General features: G+C 42.4%; 1 protein-coding gene and 1 long non-coding RNA gene across 4 annotated transcripts in view; one reads left to right on the top strand and one right to left on the bottom strand.

Moving 5' to 3' along the window:
* The window catches only part of DAGLA (diacylglycerol lipase alpha), a 132,317-nt gene that overhangs the window by 78,745 nt on the left and 28,754 nt on the right, over positions 1 to 24,818 (bottom strand). The window contains exons 1-2 of one of the 3 annotated variants that reach the window (XM_073604666.1): positions 18,231 to 18,290; positions 3,777 to 3,914 (exon numbers count right to left, since the gene is read on the bottom strand). In XM_073604666.1, the coding sequence (XP_073460767.1) occupies positions 3,777 to 3,871 (95 nt within the window). In that variant the 5' untranslated portion in view covers positions 3,872 to 3,914; positions 18,231 to 18,290. The other 2 variants (XM_073604665.1, XM_073604664.1) reach the window with 2 other exon arrangements.
* Positions 1,255 to 22,843, top strand: LOC141112150 (uncharacterized). The gene is made up of 2 exons (XR_012236531.1): positions 1,255 to 1,347; positions 20,144 to 22,843. It is a non-coding gene; the product is annotated as an uncharacterized lncRNA (long non-coding RNA).

A 24,818-nucleotide genomic window follows, 5' to 3' on the forward strand; every position in this document is an offset into this window, starting at 1 on the left:
AATTAATATTTCTATGTAATTTGCATTTATTTTTAAGTGGTGCTACACATTTTTTGTTTATTATCAGAGGCTGCCTCCAATCCATAAACTTGACATCATAGGAGCCCCTTTTGGGCACTACTTCATCAGTTGGCATGCATTTAAAATCCCCTTTAGTACGGCTGTCTGTTACAATTGGCTGGATAAATGTAACCTACCACTGCCATATATTGTTGGTGATGGGTTTCAAATAACGCTTCGATCATTTTTACAAAAACTTGCAGTTGTCAGAAAACTGCTATTTACATGGCCAGCATTAGGGTAAGATGGCCATACACATCTACTGTTTTTTTGCTCTGCCAGTGGCTGATCGAAAGAAAAAAAGAAAAAAAAAAAAAAGAAACAAAAAAAAAAAAAAAAACAGATTCCACCATCCACACAAATTAGATGGATGGAGGAATCAGGAAGGACATTCAATTCTGACAGCAGAACCCCGATCAACTGAAATATTTCTAAATTCTGTCCCTTCATACACTGACTGAAACTCAGCCGTTCCGTACTGGACCAGCCAAATTTGGTACAGTGTATAGCCAGCTTAAAGCTGTTCTCCAAGAAAAAAGTTTTTTTTATTTTTATTTTTTGCTGTTAGCCATATACAGTATATGGTCATAAAGCCATAGTGGGTGTCCCATTACTGTCTACTTCTGCAATTAGTATCTTCTAAATTCTTACTTTTATTCATCCAGGACACCACTGTAACTGCTAAACTTTCGGCAAAGAATCTTGCTGCCCCAGCTCTACTACACTGATCATAGCGGGTCGTTCCCTGTGCATCTCCTCAATTCACAAAAAGTCTTGCATTCTTTTCATTCCATACTAGGTGTTCTGAGATTGGAGGAGGGCAGATGGGTGATGGTCATCCGCAACTCCTCCATTGAAGGATCCCTTTCGTGTTCCAGGGTTTTACAGAAATCCCTGTCAAATATGAGCCAATAAAAATTTAAATAGTGCAAAATTTGTGGACAAAAACCCTACTCCTGTGTACCCTGGTATTCCCTCTTTACGGGCTACCATTTTGACTCTCACGTAGCATAGTAAAGATGACAGCAGGCTGTCAATAACATCCTGCATGTCAAAGCTTTCTCTGACATTGTTCTTCAAGTTATGTATTATGAGAGTCACTATGTTCACATGCTTGTGGAATGTAAAGGTGCACTTTCACGGATGAATGCAATTCAAGAGAAATTGCATCCAACCCCTCCTTCTTGCTCTATTTCAGAAAATGTCTATGTGCAGGTGTGGCTAGGGGAAAAGAAGATTTCAACTGGAGGCTCTAAATTTTCTTAAAGGTGCGGTTGTCTGATTCAGGTAAGTACATCATCTGGGGTAGGAGTGTGGGCTGGACAGGATGACCACTTTCGATATAAAAACATATAAAAGAAGCTTGGATTAAGAGATATATATATATATATATATATATATATATATATATATATATATATATATATATATATATATATATATATATATATATATATATATATATATATATATATATATATACACATACACACACACACACACACACACACTCTTACCTAGGTGAATGCAGCAGTGTTTGATAGCTCAGTTCTCCCCTCTGCTCTGAGAAGAAAGTCAATCAATGTCTCTCTGCTCTCCCCCTCCAGCATTTCCTGAAGCGCCAGGCTGCGGAGGGGGTGAGAGCAGCTGGCGCAGTCTCCCAGCGTCTCGCCACTTTAGCCCGCGGTCAGCTGAAAACAGGTCAAAGGAGTGCAGAACTAACTGCACTCCTGTGATCCATAGGAGCAAAAAAGCTTTGGCCATACTTCTTCTTTAACCACTTAAGCCCCGGACCATTTTGCTGGCCAAAGACCAGAGCACTTTTTGCGATTCGACACTGCGTCAATTTAACTGACAATTGCGCGGTGGTGCGATGTGGCTCCCAAACAAAATTGACGTCATTTTTTTCCAACAAATAGAGCTTTCTTATGGTGGTATTTGATCACCTCTGCGGTTTTTATTTTTTGCGCTATAAACAAAAATAGAGCGACAATTTTGAAAAAAAACGCATTATTTTTTACTTTTTTCTATAATAAATATCCCCAAAAAATATATAAAAAAACATTTTTTTTCCCTCAGTTTGGGTCGATACGTATTCTTCTACATATTTTTGTTAAAAAAAAAAAAAAAAAAAATCGCAATAAGCGCTTATTGATTGGTTTGCGCAAAAGTTATAGCGTCTACAAAATATATTTTTATGGCATTTTTATGAATAATTTTTTTTTTTACTAGTAATGGCGGTGATCAGTGATTTTTATCGTGACTGTGACATTATGGCGGACAATTTTGACACATTTTTGGGACCATTGGCATTAATACAGCAATCAATGCTAAAAAATGGCATTGATTACTATAAAAATGTCACTGGCAATGAAGGGGTTAACCTCTAGGTGGCGCTGTAGGGGTTAAGTGTGTCCTAGGGAGTGTTTCTAACTGTGGGTGGAGGGGCTGTGTGTGGCACTACACTGATTGCCGCTCCCGATCACAGGGAGCAGATATCAGTGACAGTGTCACTAGGCAGAATGGGGAGCTACTTGTTTACATTAGCATCTCCCCATTCTTCCTCACCATGAGACGATAACGGTCGCGCACGCCCACAAGCCGCCTCTTAAAGGGCAACGTACAGGTACGTTAATCTGCCTGTACGTGCCCTTTCTGCTGCAGTATATCTGCGCGAGGCGGTCACAAAGCGGTTAAAGGAGAAATACAGCCTAAGCTTGCTTGCAGAGCAAGCTGACAATCACCAGCTCTCTGTTCACTGAGCTCTGAGAACCGAGCGATTGTCGGTGTTTGATTTCTCTCTTCTCAGTCTTAGAGCTGGAGGAGGACAGATGCTGCATCTACCTAGGCAATTATCATTCCAAAAATAACATTCCCATACTTCTCTTTTAATGCTGCCATACACTAATTTGGGTAATTCCCATTGAATTGGATGAAATTTGACCCATAGGTGCTCCCGCTGGCATAGTCTAGCTCGACAAATGTCAACTGTTTTATTAAACTTTTGACAACAGGGCTGGGTGAAAAAACAGTGGCCCCATCCAATCACATGCAGCAACTTTTCTGGCATTTTGACAGCAGGTATAAGAATACAATAGCCAGTAGGAGAAATCTGCCCATTCATGACATTGAGAGTGAATCGAGGAATCTGCTAGTTTTCTTTTATTTAGCCCACAGGCTGAAAGAAGGAATTCTATGCATGTATGGAGACACCCTTATCTCCTAAAGTGGTTGTAAACTCTGTTACACCACTTTTACCTACTGGTAAGCCTATAACAAGGCTAACCTAAAGGTACCTTGAATATCTCCTAAACTTGCACAGTTTAGTAAATATTCAGTATATGCGCTGCTGCCAACATCATCAGCGCATGCGCACTGAAGAAACGGGCCCCTGGTGCTGTTTCTTCAGGACTCATGCTGTGACCGGCGGCTCCCGTGTTCAGGGCTCCGGTGGAGTGATTGGCCAGAGCCGCAAACCCGGAAGTAACTCCGGTGGAAGAAGTTCGCCGTGTACTCGGAGTGCCGACGCCAATTCAGGGCATACTAGCTCATTATGCCTTTGTCTTGCAGGGGGTTTTTTTTCCCCAGAGGTTTACAACCTCTTTAAAGGTAAGGTAAGATTAGGGAGCTCAAACTTTTGTGCAATACCAAAATCTTTGTATTAAATAAATCTCTGGATAATGGTATAATTTGAATCAGATCACCATACCACTTACCAGGTGCTGTGTAGTACAAAAAGGAAGATTCCTGGCAGCACCAAATCATCGCTGCCCACAGACCAGCGCCGGCGGAATACAACAATCCCCGGCATGGTGAGCAGCAAGCACTGTGTCACCGCGGCCTGCCTTTATTGTCTGAAAAAAAAGGAAACAAATGATCAAATATGACAATATAGCATGTGGATAAGAATGTCATGTGACAACAATAAATTAAACTAGATGCAAACTACTGCACTGAACATCAAGATTTCATTTCTTTTTTTATTTGCACAAAACAAATGAATTGTCTTTAACCGGTTTATTGATCTATTACACAATTTTACTAATCGCTCAGAAAAAATACTGGCTGTGAAACTCCTTACTCGGGAATTCTTTCTGAAAAACAGAAAACCAAACTGAAGCCAACAGATAAAACAGCTGGTCATCATGAACTAAAGTGCTGCAAGTGAACAGTAATCAATAATACATAGTAGACATTACATCATCAGCATAGACACTAGAAGATCTGTTTGCTCTGCAGAGCTTACAATCTGAGCTGGTTCATCGGTCTGCTGCTTTGCATCTAGCATGAATACGAATATGGGGTCCTTGTTTCTGCTGCCCTAGGCCATGACTTGAACAATAGTGAATGTACAGTAAACTTACTAGCTCTGACGCCACAGCCTAACAAGTGGCTTCTGTTCCCACTCTGCTCAGCAACCACCAACGTCCATTCCTTCTCCTCCTCAGCTTGTTTCTGTCTATGCATATACCTGCTATAGAGCATAACTCTGTCCCGTGTCTTTTTGTGTCACACTGAACCTCACCCGCTCTGACTTTTACTGGAAATGTTTTGCTTTTTTAATACTGCAAACTTGTAAAACCACAATGCAGAGCCACAGAACCACTTCTCACTTTCATAATCTTCTTCTGTAACCACAATCAGCTACTAGTGATCCCCACATCCTCTCCTGCAGACTGCTCCTTTCTAGAACTTGCTTCAGAGTATGCATTTCCCAGATTTCCTCCTTACAAGATTTACATAAAAAACAGCTTGAGAAGTCACATATCCGTTCAAATAAATCTTTATTTGAGTGTTATATAAGGATGCCAATAGGGATGTGCTGTCTGTTCGAGTCGAACATGAGTTGCACCTCAATGGGAGTCTCCCGCTGTGTGACGCTTCTGTTCTTCTGACAGCTCCTATATAACTGAGGGCGGGGCCACCCAGTGACCCCGCCCCCTCTGACACACGGGGACTTCCCTATGGTTTTCCTGAGGCGTCAGAGGGGGCAGGGTGACCCGTTTATGTAAACGGGTCACCCCGTCCCCCCTCTGACACCACGGGGAAAGCCACAGGCCCTCAGTTATATAAGAGCTGTCAGAAGAACAGAAGCATCACACAGCGGGAGACTCCCATTGAGGTGGATCATCCGGAGGATGAAGCGGGGAAGAAGAAGCCGGAGGAAGATGCGGGAGAAGATCGGAGAAAGATGCCAGAGGAGAAGACCAGAGGAACAAGCAGAGGAAGATAGAGGAAGAAGCGGGGTAAGAACAAGAAGAAAACCAAACGAAGACCAGAATTAGATGGAAGAAGAAGCGGGGAAAGAAGGAACATTTATAAAGGAATTGTCAAAAACCGGCTTTAACATTTTTGACACATTTTTTGTGAAATTGTAGGGGTACATTTGTACCCCATTACCAATTCACACAGGGGGGGCTGGGATCTGGGGGTCCCCTTGTTAAAGGGGGCTTCCAGATTCCGATAAGCCCCCCGCCTGCAGACCCCCACAACCACCGGGCAAGGGTTGTAGGGATGAGGCCCTTGTCCCCATCAACATGGGGACATCCTCCCTATGTTGAGGGCATGTGGCCTGGTACGGTTCAGGAGGGGGGGGCACTCTCTCGTCCCCCCCCTTTTCCTGCGGCTTGCCAGGTTGCGTTGTCAGATCTGGTATTGATTTTTTGGGGGACCCCACGCCATTTTTAAAATTTTTTTTTTTTATTTTGGCGCGGAGTTCCCCTTAAAATCCATACCAGACCTGAAGGGTCTGGTATGGATTTTGAGGGGGACCCCCACGCCATTTTTTTTTTAAAAATTTGGCGCGGGGTTCCCCTTAATATCCATGCCAGACGTGAAGGATGGAATTTAGGGGGACCCCCGCACAATTTTTTTTTTTATTGTTTTGGTTCGGGGTTCCCCTTAACCACTTGAGCCCCGGACCATTATGCTGCCTAAGGACCAGAGGTCTTTTTCCAATTTGGCACGGCGTCGCTTTAACTGCTAATTGCGCGGTCATGCAATGCTGTACCCAAACGAAATTTGCGTCCTTTTCTTCCCACAAATAGTGCTTTCTTTTGATGGTATTTGATCACCTCTGCAGTTTTTATTTTTTGCGCTATAAACGGAAAAAGACCGAAAATTTTGAAAAAAAATGATATTTTCTACTTTTTGTTATAAAAAAAATCCAATAAACTAAATTTTAGTCATACATTTAGGCCAAATGTATTCGGCCACATGTCTTTGGTAAAAAAAAATGTCAATAAGCGTATATTTATTGGTTTGCGCAAAAGTTATAGCGTCTACAAACTAGGGTACATTTTCTGTAATTTACACAGCTTTTAGTTTATGACTGCCTATGTCATTTCTTGAGGTGCTAAAATGGCAGGGTAGTACAAAACCCCCCCAAATTACCCCATTTTGGAAAGTAGACACCCCAAGGAAATTGCTGAGAGGCATGTTGAACCCATATTTATTTTTTTTGTCCCAAGTGATTGAATAATGACAAAAAAAAAAATAAAAAATTTACAAAAAGTTGTCACTAAATGATATATTGCTCACACAGGCCATGGGCCTATGTGGAATTGCACCCCAAAATACATTCAGCTGCTTCTCCTGAGTACGGGGATACCACATGTGTGGGACTTTTTGGGAGCCTAGCCGCGTACGGGGCCCTGAAAACCAAGCACCGCCTTCAGGATTTCTAAGGGTGTAAATTTTTGATTTCACTCTTCACTGCCTATCACAGTTTCGGAGGCCATGGAATGCCCAGGTGGCACAAAACCCCCCCAAATGACCCCATTTTGGAAAGTAGACACCCCAAGCTATTTGCTGAGAGGCATGGTGAGTATTTTGCAGCTCTCATTTGTTTTTGAAAATGAAGAAAGACAAGAAAAAACATTTTTTTTTTTCTTTTTTCAAATTTCAAAACTTTGTGACAAAAAGTGAGGTCTGCAAAATACTCACTATACCTCTCAGCAAATAGCTTGGGGTGTCTACTTTCCAAAATGGGGTCATTTGGGGGGGTTTTGTGCCACCTGGGCTTTCCATGGCCTCCAAAACTGTGAAGAGTGAAATCAAAAATTCACGCCCTTAGAAAGCCTGAAGGCGGTGCTTGGTTTTCGGGGTCCCGTACGTGGCTAGGCTCCCAAAAAGTCTCACACATGTGGTATCCCCGTACTCAGGAGAAGCAACAGAATGTATTTTGGGGTGTAATTTCACATATTCCCATGGCATGTTTGAGCAATATATCATTTAGTGACAACTTTGTGCAAAAATAAATAAAAAAAAAATAGTCTCTTTCCCGCAACTTGTGTCGCAATATAAAATATTCCATGGACTCGACATGCCCCTCAGCAAATAGCTTGGGGTGTCTACTTTCCAAAATGGGGTCATTTGGGGGGGTTTTGAACTGTCCTGGCATTTTATGCACAACATTTAGAAGCTTATGTCACACATCACTCACTCTTCTAACCACTTGAAGACAAAGCCCTTTCTGACACTCATTGTTTACATGAAAAAGTTTTTTTTTTTTGCAAAAAAATTACTTTGAACCCCCAAACATTATATATTTTTTTAAAGCAAATGCCCTACAGATTAAAATGGTGGGTGTTTCATTTTTTTTTTTCACACAGTATTTGCGCAGCGATTTTTCAAACGCATTTTTTTGGGAAAAAACACACTTTTTTAAATTTTAATGCATTAAAAACACACTATATTGCCCAAATGTTTGATGAAATAAAAAAGATGATCTTAGGCCGAGTACATGGTTACCAAATATGACATGCTTTAAAATTGCGCACAAACGTGCAGTGGCAACAAAATAAATACATTTTTAAAAGCCTTTAAAAGCCTTTACAGGTTACCACTTTAGATTTACAGAGGAGGTCTACTGCAAAAATTACTGCCCTCGATCTGACCTTCGCGGTGATACCTCACATGCATGGTGCAATTGCTGTTTACGTTTGACGACAGACCGCCGCTTGCGTTCGCCTTAGCGCGAGAGCAGGGGGCGACAGGGGTGCTTTTTTTTTTTTTTCTTTATTATTTTTTTGCTTTTTTAACTTATTTTTAAACTGTTCTTTCATTTTTTTTTTTTTTTTAATCATTTTTATTGTTATCTCGGGGAATGTAAATATCCCCTATGATAGCAATAGGTAGTGACAGGTACTCTTTTTTGAAAAAATTGGGGTCTATTAGACCCTAGATCTCTCCTCTGCCCTCAAAGCATCTGACGACACCAAGATCGGTGTGATAAAATGCTTCCCCAATTTCCCAATGGCGCTATTTACATCCGGCGAAATCTAAGTCATAAAATGCTCGTAGCTTCCGGTTTCTTAGGCCATAGAGATGTTTGGAGCCACTCTGGTCTCTGATCAGCTCTATGGTCAGCTGGCTGAATCACCGGCTGCATTCTCAGGTTCCCTGTTGAGACAGGAGAGCCAGAGAAAAACACGGAAGACGGTGGGGGGGCATTCCCTCCCACGGCTTGTAAAAGCAGTCTAGAGGCTAATTAGCCGCTAGGATTGCTTTTACATGAAAGCCGACCGCTGGCTGAAAAGAATGATACCAAGATGATACCTAAACCTGCAGGCATCATTCTGGTATAACCACTCAAAGTCGTGAATGGCGTACCTGAAGACAAAAAAATGGTTAACAATAAAGCACAGTAAACGGTAAAGTATAAAAAATTGCATACCTGAAAAGCAAACATGATAAAACATAATAACAATAAAACATTGCAGAATAGAATACAGTAAAAAAGAGCAGAACAATAGAGAGAATAGAGAGAGAGAGAGAACAATGAAACGACAACTATTTTTTTTTATTTTATATATATATTTTTTTTTTTTACACTTTTTTGTAACTAACTTTTATAACTGTAACCGGTTCCAGGTTCGGGTCTCTCAAAATGCGATGGCATCTTGGGAGACCCTGTGAAAGTGTGCCTAGTCTGTGCAATGCTGTACCCTACGCTAATACTCAACTAGTGAATGGTAGCGTTCAAAACATTCACCAATGCAAAGACCAGGATTGTCAGGACAGGAGGGAAAATAATAGCGGGTGTCACGCCTATATCCGCACTTGCTGCAGACATGACATCTTTTTTGGGGGGTTGGTTGGGTAGGGGTACTCGGGAGGACATAAAGAAAATGCCTCTCATGCAGCTGACTGCATTTGGTTGGGGATGTGAATGGGGGAAGTACGGGCGCTGCAGAAGCGGTGGGTTCCCAATTAGGATTGGCGAATGCAGCAGGAAGGGCATTATGGGCACGACGGGCCTGTGTTTGTCTTCTTGGTGGCAGCGGGACACTACTTGTGCTTGCCACCTCACCAGCTTGAACTGCACTTATGGGACTCGCCACATCACCAAGTGTTACTGCAGTGCTGGTTTGACTACGACCGGGGTGTACTAGGCCGCTGGCGCTTGCCAGTTCAATAAAAAGCTACCAAAAAAACTGTTAGCGATCGCAGGGATCAGGCCTGACTCTGCGAACGCTGCAGTTATGCGTTAAGTGTTTTGTAAGTGACAGTGATCGATCGATACTGCACTTGGGTGGGCTGAGCTGGGCCGGGCGGAGGGGCAAAATGCAGGTGCTAGCAGGTATCTGGGCTGATCCCGCTAACACTGCGTTTTTGGGAACCCTAAACTGCTGGGGACGCCAGTATAGATCTGATCGGATCAGATATTGATCCGTTCAGATACTATACCACTAAGGGAGGCGTATGCTGCGTGCGTGGGTGTTAGCGATACTGGCGCTAACCTGACGCTGCTTGGGGCTGGTGCTTGCCAGTTCACCAAAATACTACCAAAAAAACGGTTAGCGATCGCAGGGATCAGGCCTGACTCTGCGAACGCTGCAGTTATGCATTTAGTGTTTTGTAAGTGTCAGTGATCGATCGATACTGCACTTGGGTGGGCTGGGCTGGGCCGGGCGGAGGGGCAAAACGCAGGTGCTAGCAGGTATCTGGGCTGATCCCGCTAACACTGCGTTTTTGGGAACCCTAAACTGCTGGGGACGCTAGTATAGATCTGATCGGATCAGATATTGATCCGATCAGATACTATACCACTAAGGGAGGTGTACGGTGCGTGCGTGGGTGTTAGCGCTACTGGCGCTAACCTGACGCTGCCTGGGGCTGGTGCTTGCCAGTTCACCAAAATGCTACCAAAAAAACTGTTAGCGATCGCAGGGATCAGGCCTGACTCTGCGAACGCTGCAGTTATGCGTTTAGTGTTTTGTAAGTGACAGTGATCGATCGATATACCACTAAGGGAGGCGTATGCTGCGTGCGTGGGTGTTAGCGGTACTGGCGCTAATCTGATGCTGCCTGGGGTGACGCATATCAACGCCGGGCGATCAGGGGGCTAAACCTTTATTCGGTAATAAACGGCGGGTGCCCTGACACTATAAAAAATAAACAAACTAACCAGCGTCAACCGTAACACTTATACGGTGATCAGTGGTGAAAGGGTTAACTAGGGGGCAATCAAGGGGTTAAAACATTTATTTGGTAGTATATGGGGGTCCCTGTCACTATAAAACGCTGACGGCGAACCTAAATATTTACGTCCCTAACTAGCGTCACCAGCGACACTAATACAGCGATCAGAAAAATGATCGCTTAGCGACACTGGCGACAGGGGGTGATCAAGGGGTTAAAACTTTATTAGGGGGTGTTAGGGGGGGTACCCTAGACCTAAAGGGGGCTAACAGTAACTGTCCTAACACTGTAACTGTCACAAACTGACACCAATACAGTAATCAGAAAAAAAAAAAAAACCTGCTTGGTGTCAGTTTGTGACAGGGGGGGGGTGATTGGGGGGTGATCGGGGGGGGGGGGGGGGGGTGATTGGGGGGTGATCGGGGGGGGGGATCGGGGTGTTTTGTGTGCCTGGCATGTTCTACTGTGTGTGTGTGTGTGTTTTCACTCACAGTGATGTCTTCTCTCCTCGGCGCTGGAACGGAAACTACCGAGCCGAGGAGAGATGACATCATTTCCTTTGCTGCTGTTTAGCATACAGCAGCAAAGGAATGTTCCCATTGGCCGGCGGCGATCGCGAGGGGGGGGCCACGAACGGATGGCCTCCCCCTCACCTCCGATCACCGGGGAACAAAAGACGACCGCCTCGGGCACCGGGGGGGGGTCCGATCGGACCCCCCACCCGCGGAAGGCAAATCACGTACATGTACGTGATTTTGCCTGTCCGTGCCACCTTGCCGACGTACAGCGGCGTGAGGCGGTCGTCAAGTGGTTAATATTCATACCAGACCCAAAGGGCCTGGTAATTGACTGTGGGGGAATCCCATGCCGTTTTTTTCAATGACTTTTATGTGTGTTGCAGAGACCCGACAATTCAATTTAATAGCCGCGAGTAGTTTTAAATGACTTTTTTTTCTTTTAGAAATGTCATATTGCTCTCGGACTGTTCTAAACACGGGAAACATGCGCAACTTTACAGGCATACTATAGACCCCCTCCCCCAGGTACGAAATTTAAAGGAATATTTCACTTTTATTGTTTCACTTTAAGCATTATTAAAATCACTGCTCCCGAAAAAACGGACGTTTTTAAAACTTTTTTTTTGCATTGATACATGTCCCCTGGGGCATACAAGCCTTTAAAATGAGCACTTTTGATTATTCATGTTCGTGTCCCACAGACTTTAACGGTGTTCGCGTGTTCGAACAAATTTTTTGCCTGTTCGCATGTTCTGCTGCGAACCGAACAGGGGGGTGTTCGGCTCATTACTAGATGCCAATACAGAGGTAAAAATGTAATAGAAGGTAAAATGGTAACAAACAAGAGGGGCGGTGGGAAAGGAAGGAGGATCAGGAAATTAGGAATTGCATTAATCATTATAGTGAAATACATCTAAGGTCAGTGGTCTCCAAACTGCAGCCTGGGGGCCAAATTGTTTGCTTTTATTTGGCCCTCGGGGCACTATTTCTTCCAGTGATAGCAACAATGGGGCATAATCCCCCCCCCACTGAGACCAGTGAAGGGGTACACATCCTCCCCTATGACCCCAACGATAGGGCACAATTCCTCCCAATAATACCAACAATTGGGCCCAATGACATCAATGATAGGAAACAATTCATCTCAATGACACCAACGATGGGGCACAATTCCTCCCACGGACACCAAAGTTGAGGCATTGTTTTTTCCCGCTGACATCAGGACTTTTAGTACTCCCAATGTCCAGAGTCAGGCCCCCCTAAAATCTGAAGGACAATAAACTGACCCCCTGTATAGAAAGTTTGGAGACCTCAGATATAGGTGGACACAATATAAAAAGCATCAACATATCAAAGTGAGAAGTTACAATCTGAAGGATGCAGAAGGAAGAAAGGAAAAAAGGCAGGTGAAACAAACCCCTGAAAATTTTGTAAAGGTAACAGACTTCGAGTTTTGTTGGGATTTAGAGGTTTTCAAGTCCCTGTGAGCCAGCTAGCAGGACCAAGTCGAGAAGGCTTCCTTGAATTTATTTTGGTCAGATGCCACATGGGTTTCCATAGTCATTATGTCCTTTACAATCTGTGCCCACTCCACAAGGCAGGGAGAACGGGTAGATTTCCAGTATTGGGAGATGGCAACACTGACAGCCAAGTGACTGTGCCCCTGGATACTTTTTTTTTCTTTTTATCTTACAGAGGGGCCTCGGTACCACTCACATAAAAGGACACCCAAGAAAAGCCAGAGTATTAGATATACACATGCTGTTGTAGCTGGAGAAAACGTTTATTGGAAAAAGGGGATAACAGTCGGCAGATAACAGATAACTGCCCTGTTCCTCAGAGCATCTCCAACAACAACTTGGTACTGATGGGTAGATTTGGCCTAACTCTGGGAGAGCCTGGTTCAAGAGGTCTATGGTTTTGTAGCTTTTATCTTACAAATGGCACCTTGATAGATTGTAAAATATAACTTATTTGTCTAATGCCCCGTACACACGATCGCACTTTCCGAAAACAAAACCGTGGAATTTTGTTCGAAGGCTGTTGGCTTCAACTTGTCTTGCATACACACTGTCACAAAAATATTGCCCATCAATTACGAACGTAATGCAGCACAAGATGTATGGCGAGCCGATAAAAAGGAAGTTCAATAGTCATGTGATATCTCCATAAGGAACTCTAGTTTTACAAGACGGAGCGCTTCCGGCTCACACTTGATTTCAAGCATGCGTGGACTTTTGTGCAACGGACTTGTGTACACACAATCGGAAAGTCCAACAACAAAAATTTGTTGGCGGAAAATTTGAGAACCTGCTAGCCAACATTTGTTGGCTGAAATTCCGACAACAAATGTTCGATGGAGCATACAAACGGTCGTGCTTTCCACCAACAAGCTCACATCCAACATTTGTTGTTGGAGAATCCGATCGTGTGTACACGGCATAAGTCTTTGAACACGCCCAACAACCACAGTCATAAGGCAAATAAAATTACACTTTGATAAATAACGAAGTAACCACTAGCATATCTTGAGACAAAAACTTTTCCCTCATTGTGGAGACATTTCTTCCTGTTGTATCTCTTCAACAGGAAAGGAAAACAATTGAGTTGTTTAACTATTCCACACTTTCTTCAAACCTAAAAAAAGGATTTGGCTTAAGATACACTTTATTATTTTTCACTGAAGCAACTAATGCAGCCATTCTCAACCAGGGTTGCGTGGAACTCTAGGGCTCCTCAAGAGGTTGCTAGGGGGTTCCTCAAGTTGTGGCTGGCTAACTTCCCATCTGTCTGGATACTTTCACATCCAACAGCTATTTGAAAGTGTGGCACTCTGACTACCACAGTAAGGGTTGCATTATTCCCAGAGACCACTAATGTAAGGGGGCACTTTTGCAAATGACCCCCAATTAATTTGATTTAGTAAGGGTACCCCCGAAGACCTGAAAAATACTTTAGGGGTTCCTCTGGAGTAAAAAGGTCGACAAACGGTGAATTAATGTTTCTTACTCATAACTCCAGTTTAGGCTCCTAACAGAATATTTACTTTGAGCTCTGTTATTAACCATGAGCAAACACGGACAGTTAACCAGGTTTGTTGTAATGCAATATTTACATTGCCAGCAGACAAGATCTGTATATACCTGTCTAACAAGACATTTTCACTAGAACTATTGTCTTTATGTTTAGTATTACAGTACAAAGCTAGACAAACGGGAACCCATCTAACACTTTATTCTTGTTTTGGATAGAGTCGTGAAGGCTCTGAACTGCACAATATGTCCTAACGTATGTGCAGACCCCTCCAAATCAATGAGTTCAGGTGCTTTCATGGTAAAAAAACTGGTAATGCTACAGCATACAAAGACATTTTAGATAATTGTGTGCTTCCAACCTTGTGGTAACAGTTCAGGGAAGGCACTTTTCTGTTCCAGGATTACTGTGCCCCTGTGCACAAAGCCAGCATTTGATGAGTTGGGTATGGAGGAACTCAAGTGGCTTGCACAGAGCCCTGACCTCAGCCCTATTAGTTAGGACTTTCTTTCATCGAAAAGGTGACTGCGAGACAGGCCTCCTCATTCAACATCAATACCTGATCTCACAAATGTGATTTTGGCTGAATAGGATCAAATTTCCACTCCAAAATCTTGTCAAAAGCCTTCCAAAAAGAGTTAAGGATGCTTTATCAGCAAAGAGGGTGGAGGGAAACCTCACACCCATGGTTTTGGAATGAGAGGTCCAACAAGTTCTTATAGGTGTAATGGTCTGGCGTCAACAAACATTTGACCGAGTGGTCACAAAGGCGTGAAGTGGAATTGAAATCTCCAAAATCAGGTCCTTCAACTTACTCCACCTATTATTAGTTATATTTTTCTATTTGTATGATTCTCCAGTTATTTTACTTTGTGAAGAATTCAGCAGGAGGAAGCAAAGACAGATGTCACTAAATTGTCAAAGAAATAAAAGTAGGTAATGGGGGACTCAGCCCACCCATCATAGAAAGATCAGTTCTGGGTAGATAGCCATTTATAAAGATGTCTGTTAGTGTAGTCACAAAATGTGCTTTCACTAACAAATGAAAAGTCTCAAAAAGTAAATCTGCCCATTTACTAGGAAGATTTTAATTTTTCAGAAATACACAAGCAGACCCTTGCAAGATTCTTGGTTCATGATTAAACTTCTTTCAGGCAAGACCCAAAGCTAAAGCAGACCTTTTCACTTCCTAGACTCACATTACCTCCCTTCACTCTAACCCCAATACGCAATATAAAAAACAATATTTTTCCATTTGTTTATTTTTCTAATTTTTTGTCGGGCCCTGCACCCATTCTCTCCCTGCTCCAGCGGCCTCATGGGATATCCACATTATATATCTTAGGAGGCAGCAATAGCAAAGACACACAGGCGTTGATTTACTAAAATTGAAGAGTGCAAAATCTGGTGCAGCTGTGCATGCTAACCAATTAGCTTCTAACTTCAGCTTGTTCAATTAAGCTTTAACAAAAAAAAAAAAAGAACATTAAAAGGGACAGTGTACAAAAAAATAAATAAAAATAAAATAAAGTAATACTATTTTTTTTTTTTAAAGTGTCTCCATCCCTCCCTGCTCACGTGCAGAAGCAAATGCATATGTAGGTCGCACACGCATATATAACAGTGTTCGCACCACACATGTGCGGTATCACCCTGAACGTTATAGTTAGAGCGATAATTCTAGCACAAGACATCCACTGTAACTCTAAACTGGTAACTTGTACACATTTTTTAAAGTGTAGCCTATGGAGATTTTAAAGTATTATAGTTTGTCATCTTTCCACGAGCACACGCAATTTTAAAGCCTGACCTGTTATGTATTTATTTATTTGGCGTGACATCTTTTATATTTTACCAAAAAAATTAAGTTATATATTGAGTTTTTTTACATTAAAATTCATTCAAGAGTATTTTTTCCCAAAAAACTGTGTTTGAAACACTGATGTGCAAATACCGCGTGACACAAAAAATTTGCAATGTCCATTTTATTTTCTAGGATCTCAGCTAAAAAAAAAATTTATATATATATATATATATATATATATATATATATATATATATATATATATATATATATATATATATATATATATATATATATATATATATATATATATAATGTTTGGGGGTTTTAAGTAATTCTCTAGCAAAAAAATAAAAAAAATGCTGATTTTTACTTGTAAACAAAGTGTCAGAATAGGCCTGGTCTCAGGTGGTTAAGCTAGTTTTCTAATTCAGACAAGATGAAGGGCTATTGTTATTTCTTCACTGCCATTAAAATAATACAGGTTGAGACTGTGATTGGTTAGTCGAGGAATAGGAGCTTTCTTAATTAATTTCTTAATTAGGTCATCTCTGTGCCCTTTCTCTTCCACTAAAAATGTAATTTGTTAGGTTAAAACACATTTAAACTGCTGTAAAGCCTGAATAGCTTACATTGCTTCTTCCCTTACCATTTTGAATGCAGCTGAACAGGAGATTGCAGAAAGCTAAGTAGATGGAAATATTGTTTAAATACAAGTTATTATAGAACTTGCAAATGTATTTTTTATATAAGCATAGCAGCACTAAACAGTACTATAGATGTACGATTAAAGTAGAACTAAACCCGGGAACAAAAATGTAATATATTGCACAGTGCCAGCCCTTAGATGCGATGGTTGCATTCATCTTCGTCTATATTTCAGGCTAAGAACATTTTTAACATATACAGAAAATAACCATTGATCTTACCAGAAATGCAGTGTCCTATTTATGGCCACATTTACGATAATCCCAATTTAGCAATAGATGTTTTTATATAGCTATAACTGCAAAGTCAGAGAAGGACTAATGTGATAGCAACGAGATTAATAAAAGCACCCCCTGGCACAATCTATAGTGTAGACCAGTGGTCTCCAAACTGCGGCCCTTGGCTTGCCTCAATCCAGCCCTTGGGACCCTATTCCTTCAACTGACACCAATGATGAGGCACCATTCTTCCCACTGACACTATTAATGGGGCACTATTCCTGCTACTGACACTATCGATGGGGCACTATTCCTCCCATTGATACCAACCACGGGTCACTATTCCTACTACTGTCACCATCAATGGGGCACTATTCCTCCCACTGACACCATCAATGGGGCACTATTCCTCCTACTGACACCATCAATGGGGCACTATTCCTCCCACTGACACCATCAATGGGGCACTATTTCTCCCACTGACACCATCAATGGGGCACTATTCCTCCCGCTGACACCATCAATGGGGCACTATTCCTCCAGCTGACACCATCAATGGGGCACTATTCCTCCAGCTGACACCATCAATGGGGCACTATTCCTCCCGCTGACACCATCAATGGGGCACTATTCCTCCCGCTGACACCATCAATGGGGCACTATTCCTCCCGCTGACACCATCAATGGGGCACTATTCCTCCCGCTGACACCATCAATGGGGCAATATTCCTCCAGCTGACACCATCAATGGGGCACTATTCCTCCCGCTGACACCATCAATGGGGCACTATTCCTCCCGCTGACACCATCAATGGGGCACTATTCCTCCCGCTGACACCATCAATGGGGCACTATTCCTCCAGCTGACACCATCAATGGGGCACTATTCCTCCAGCTGACACCATCAATGGGGCACTATTCCTCCCATTGATACCAACCATGGGGCACTATTCCTACTACTGACACCATCGATGGGGCACTATTCCTCCCACTGACACCATCAATGGGGCACTATTCCTCCAGCTGACACCATCAATGGGGCACTATTCCTCCTGTTAAAACCAATGATGGGGCAGTGTTTAGTCCCACTGATGCCTGGGACATTTTCTGCTCACACTGGCCACAGTCTGGCCCCCCTAAAGCCTGACAGACAGTAAAGTAGCCCCTTGTTTAAAGGCCCCCTGGGCCTAGACCATAACCTACCTGCAATAATGTACACAAGCAGGCACTGACAAATCTCAGCGTCCTCTACCATGCCTGGAAATCCCTGTCAGCAAAATAAAGCAGCCGTAAGGCAAATGTTTTTTCTGCAAGCTTGTGATTGGAAGTCTCAGTATGCCAGCACTTGTAGTTTCTCAAGGGCTGGAGGCTGCAAACATCTTTAAAAGACAGCACTACCGGATATATTCGAATGAGTGTCAATTCCAGTCTACATCGCCCATAGTGTAAGCTTCTGACCAGTACCTGCTACGACCTCCCATCTGTCCTTCTTTCAGCTCTGCTTTGTCTGGACTATTGACTTTCAAATCAATATTGACAGTTTGATCTTTGCTTGGTGAAGCAGGTGTAAATAGGCAAACTGCCCTGACTTCTGCAGCAAGCTTAACCGTTTCCTATCATATTCCCCGCACGAGTCTTCCTGGTATTTCTATACACTTACTAGACTATAGATGTACACATCTTGCAAGGCGATATGTCTCTGCCGGGGATAATGTCAGAAATACAGCTCATTCCAGCATTATGTGGATAATCTTGGATTAAGTTGGATCACTCTTGGAAACAAAACATATGGTATTTAAGATGAACAGCACTCATTGTACTCATACACGTAGAGCAACATATTCATGTACAGATCGTTTTAATCCAAGATTGGGTCCCATAAGCCAGAAAGCTAATGCTCCTAAAATAAAAATTAAAAAAAAAAACGCAGCTAGTGCCAAGCGTTCCTGAATCTTTTCTTATTAGAGGGAATGTATTGTGATTTTGTATAGATTCCCCCCACACCGTCAGTGTCAGATTGCCTGCTGCAATATCACAATCCCACTATAAGGTGCTGATTGCCACCATTGTTACTATAAAGAAATAAATACAAATTCCAGTATATATCCCATAATTTGTAGATGCTTTTGCACAAACCAATCACTATACGCTTATTGGGATTTTTTTTTTTTTTTTTTTTTTTACCAAAAGACATGTAGCACAGTGCATTTTGACCACAAATTCAGAAATTAGACTTAAAAACATTTTTTTATTGGATATGTTTTATAGCAGAAAGTTGTTTCTATTTTCAAAGTTTTGCGCCTTTTTTCCGTTTATATAATAAAAAAAAGAAAAAAAGAAAAAAAACCCAGTGGTGAACAAATACCACCAAAAGAAAGCTCTATAAATTTGTTTGTGGGTACATCGTTGCATGACCACACAAATACTAGTTAAAGCAGCTCAGTGCCTTTTTATGCAAGAAAAGCCATCACCTTGCATTGGTAAAAATAGGCTCCACCAAGTATTGATCACACCAACTAAAATTGCAACAATACTTGGTACAAAATCCTTTGTTGGTAATGACAGCTTCAGCACGCCTCCTGTGTAGAGAAACTAGTCACATGAATTGCTCAGGTGTGATTGCCCATTCTTCCACAGTCTTCAAATCTTGGAGGTTCCGTGAGCCTCTTCTATGAACTTGGATCTTCAGTTCTTTTCATAGATTTTCTATTGGATTCAAGTCAGGTGATTGACTGGTCCATTCAAGCAGCTTTATTTTCTTTCTTTGAAACCAATTGAGAGTTAGCTTGGCTTTGTGTTTGGGATCGTTGTCTTGCTGAAATGTCCGCCCATGTTTTATCTACATCATACTGGTAGATGGCAGCAGATTTTTTATCAAGAATGTCTTGGTACATTTTTCCATTCATCCTTCCTTCAATGACATGAAGTTAGCCAGTAGTGTATACTGATAAACAGCCCCACACCATGATGTTCCCACAAACTTCACTGTTGGTATTGTGTTTTTGGGGTGATGTGCCATTTGACCTCCAAACATGGTGTGTATTAAGGCATCCAAAGAGTTAGGTTTTGGCCTCATCTGACCAGTATTTCACAGGCTTGTCTACATGTTGTGCAGCAAATTTTAAACAAGCTTCAATATGCTTTTTCTTCAGCAATGGAGTCTTGCGCGGCAAGCGTGCATACAGGCCATGGCAGTTGAGTGCATTACTTATTATTTTCTTTGAAACAATTGTATCTGCTAATTCCAGGTCTTTCTGAAGCTCTCCACAAGTGGTCCTTGGCTCTTGGACACCTCTTCTGATAATTCTATTCACTCCTGTCAGAAATCTTGCGAGGAGGCCGGTTTATAGTAAAATTATGTTCTTTTCCACTTTCAGATTATGGCTCTAACAGTGCTCACTAGAACACTCAGAAGTTTAGAAAATCAACTGTAACCAATGCCATCAGTATGTTTTGCAACAATAACGTTCCACCGTTAACAGTGCATGTCAGAGCACAAACCAAGCCATGAAGTCCAAGCAATTGTCTGTAGACCTCCAAGACAGGATTGTTACGAGGCACAGATCTGGAGAATGGTACAGAAAAATTTCTGCAGCATCAAAAGGTCCTAATAAGCACAGTGGCCTCCATTATCCTTAAATGGAAGAAGACTGGAATCACCAGGACTCTTCCTAGAGGTGGCTGCCCAGCCAAACTGAGCGATTGGGGGAGAAGGGCCTTATTTAGCGAGGTGACCAAGAACCCGATGGTCACTCGGACAAAGCTCCAGCGTTTCTCTGTGGAGAGAGGAGGATCTTCCAGAAGAACAACCATCTCTGCAGCACTCCACCAATCAGGCCTGTATGGTAGAGTGGCCAGACAAAAGCCACTACTCAGTAAAAGGCACATAACAGCCCGCCTGGAGTTTGCCAAAAGGCACTTGAAGGCCTCTCAGACCATAAGAAACAAAATTCTCTAGTCTGATGAAACAATGGTTGAACTCTTGGGCCTGAATAGCAAGCGTCATGTCTGGAGGAAGCCAGGTACCGCACATCACCTGGCCAACACCATCCCTATAGTGAAGAATGGTGGTGGCAGCATCATGCTGTGGGGATGCTTTTCAGCGACAGGAACTGGGAGACTAGTCAAGATTGAGGGAAAGATGAATGCGGCAATGTACAGATACATCCTTGATGAAAACCTGTTCCAGAGCATTTTGGATCTCAGACTGGGGCGAAGGTTCATCTTCCAACAGGAAAACAACCCTAAGCGCACAGCCAAGATAACAAAAGAGTGGCTACAGGACAACTCTGTGAATGTCCTTGAGTAGTCAAGCCAGAGTCCAGACTTGAACCGATTGAACATCTCTGAAGATATCTGAAAATGGCTGTGCACCGACGCTCCTCATCCAACCCGATTGAGCTTGAGACGTAATGCAAACAATAATGGGAAAAACTGCCCAAAAATAGGTGTGCCAAGCTTGTAGCATCAAACTCAAAAAGACTTGGGGCTGTAATTGGTGCCAAAGATGCTCAAAGTACTGAGAAAACGTCTGTGAATACTTACAGTAAATATAAAAAGCCTACACATCCCTGTTAAAATGTCAGCTTTCTGTGATGTAAAAAAATTAGACAAAGATAAATCATTTCAGAACTTTTTCCACCTTTAATGTGACCTATACACTGTACTACTCAGTTGAACAACAAACTAAAATCTTTTAGGTGGAGGGAAGTAAAAATAAAAAGACTAAAATAACATGGTTGCGTAAGTGTGCACACCCTTAAACTAATACTTTATTGAAGCACCTTTTGATTTTTTTACAGCACTCAGTCTTTTTGGGTATGAGTCTATCAGCATGGCACATCTTGACTTGGCAATATTTGCCCACTCTTCTTGGCAAAAAACACTCCAAATCTGTCAGATTGCGAGGGCATCTCCTGTGCCCAACCCTCTTCAGATCACACCACAGATTTTCAATCGGATTCAGGTCTGGACTCTTGCTGGGCCATTCCAAATCTTCTTCTGGTGAAACCATTCCTTTGTTGATTTGGATGTATTATTTGGGTCGTTGTCATGCTGAAAGATAAAGTTACTCTACATGTTCAGCTTTCTAGCAGAAGCCTGAAGATTTTGTGCCAATATTGAGTGGTATTTGGAACTGTTCATAATTCCCGCTACCTTGACTAAGGCCCCTGTTCAAGCTGAAGAAAAACAGCCCCAAAGCATGGTGTTGCCACCGCCATGCTTTACTGTGTGTATGGTGTTCTTTTGGTGATGTGCAGTGTTGGTTTTGCTCCAAACATATCATTTGGAATTAAGGCCAAAAAGTTCAACCTTGGTTTCATCAGACCACAACAGATTTTCCCAGACGCTTTTGGGAGACTTCAGATGTGTTTTTGCTAAATTTAGCTGGGCTTGGATGTTTTTGTTCGTAGTCTTGCCACCCTACCCCATAGCTCAGGCATATAAAGAGTACAGGAGATTACGGTCACATGTACCACACAGCCAGTACTTGCCAGATATTCCTGCAGCTTCTTTAATGTTGCTGTAGGTCTCTTGGCAGCCTCCCTGACCAGTTTTCTTCTCGTCTTTTCATCAATTTTGGAGGGAAGTCCAGTTCTTGGTAAAGTCACTGTTGTGCCATATTTTCTCTACTTGATGACTGTCTTCACTGCGTTCCCTGGTATATCTAATGCCTTGGAAATTCTGTTGTACCCTTCTCCTGACTGATACCTTTTAATAATGAGATCCCTCTGATGCTTTGGAAGCTCTCTGCGGACCATGGCTTTTGCTGTAGGATGCAACCAAGAAAATGTCAGGAAAGACCTACTAGAACAGCTGAACTTTATTTGGGATTAATCAGAGGCACTTTAAATGATGGCAGGTGTGCACAGACTCCTAATTAGCATGAGTTCGAATGTGATTGCTTAATTCTGAATACAGTTACATCCTCAGTTATAAGAGGGTGTGCACACTTATGCAACCACATTATTTTAGTTTTTTCTTTTTTCTTCCCACCCCTAAATGATTTCAGTTTGTTTTTCAATTGAGTTGTACCGTTTATAGGTCACATTAAAAAGGTGGAAAAAGTTCTGAAATGATTTATCTTTGTCTCATTTTTTTCACACAGAAACCGGACATTTTAACAGGGGTGTGTAATTTTTTTATATCCATTGTATGTACATGTCATTTTTTATAAAATTTGCAAAGATTTCGAAACAAACTTCTTTCACATTGTCATTATGGGTTATTGTTTGTAGAATTTTGTGGAAAATAATGAATTTAATCCATTTGGGAATAAGGCTATACGATAACAAAATGTGGAAAAAGTGAAGCATTGCGAATACCTTCCGAATGCACTGTATTTACCTAGAAAAATGGTGACGTATTCAATACTTATTTTACCCGCTGTATGAATATTATGAAATCTTCAATTCAGCCGGCAAGTGGAGCTTTAGGCTGGTCAGTCACAAGCTAAACAGAATAGATGGAGGAATTTCCAATGCCGGGTATTTTATTTAAGCAAACTCAAAACCTGTGGTTGACCTTAATACAATGGTACTGCCAAAGATTAATTGCATGTGATATTTTGGAGTCACTGTTTGGCCAACTTTTGTCCAGTTGATATTTTAAACTACTTTTTACATAGTTGTTCGGGTTGAATAAAGATACTGGTCCATCCAGTTCACCCTGAGAGTGTGTGTAGGTCTACGGTTTTGAATATTCCTGTACTTTGTTAAGTTATTTGAACTCCTCTAAACACCCCACTGACACCACCAACTGTGGACGGGGGTTTCACATCCCCAGTTGCAGTTGAAGATGGAACTGTTTCTCGTCCAAATTTTTAGAGTCCTAAGATTAAAAAGTTTCTTCCCATTGCTAGAGTCCCCATTTAAATATGTGTAAAATCGCTATCATATCCCCTTGCCTCACTTCTGCAGGAGGAATAGATTCAATGTTTGCAGTCCTTCATAACCAAAGTCCTCTGGTACCCTCATTAGCTTTGTTGCCCTTCCCTTGACTCTTTTCAGTTCCAGTACATCCCTCCTGAGGGCTGGTGACCAGAACTGGATGGAAAACACTCAAGATGTGGCCGAACCAGAGTTTTACAAAGCGGTAGAATTACAGTTTTTCGCTTGAGTAAATTCCCTTATTATTGCATGCTTATAGTAAGCTTGTCTTGCTTGCTGCAGCTTGGCATTGCATGTTATTGCTGAGCCTACTAGGAATCCCAGATCCTTTTCAATCCTGGATTTCCCCCGTGGTTTCCCCCCTAGCGAGTAACTTACATTTGTATTTTTAGTACCCAAATGCATTACTTTACATTTTCCCACATTGAACATCATCTACCATATAGCTGCACTCCTCTCTATTTCAACTAGGTCTTCTTACAAAGACTTTCGTCATGCCGAGTGTTGCTTGCAGGGCCACCCACAGCTCAAATTTTGGCCTAATTAAGCTATTATGGCAATCTTGTTGTGTAACAGCGTATGACTCCCAGTCTGGGTACACCTGCTTTGCACTGCCCTCCCAGGACCCCTGCTCGTTGCTTCTGTTCTTTGTAGTGTGGATCTCCGAGGTTGTAAAGATCTGGCATAATACTTACCTTATTCCCAACTCTGGCAGGCTCCCTCCATCAGCTTCCCCTCAAAGGCACTCTCAGGATGCACACTTACCTTTTCCCATGCTAATAGCCCTGCATTACTTGTGATGACACTGAGGGACCGTGTGCAGCCTAAGGCAGGGGTCGACAACCTGTCGATCACAAGCTACCTGTCAACTGCCGACAGGTAGCTCACAAACATGTCCCAGTGTTGCTGACCCTATCTTCTACTGAGAGCTCCAGAGCAACGCAGGCACACGCTCACCCAATCCTAGGTTGCACAGGCAGCCCCCGCCCCTTGATTACGTGCGGCTGCGTTGCGGGAAAAGCCTCCAGAATAGCTCGGGCGGGTTCAGGCTCTTCTCTGAACATGCCAAGCTTTTCCCCCTCTGGGCTTATCCCCACTTACCCTCCTCCCTGATCCAAGAGGCTTGTGGGTGATGCCAGATGAGAAGACGACATAGGATTGC

Source organism: Aquarana catesbeiana, linkage group LG11, assembly GCF_042186555.1.
Source record: "Aquarana catesbeiana isolate 2022-GZ linkage group LG11, ASM4218655v1, whole genome shotgun sequence".
NCBI classification, from domain to species: Eukaryota; Metazoa; Chordata; class Amphibia; order Anura; family Ranidae; genus Aquarana; species Aquarana catesbeiana.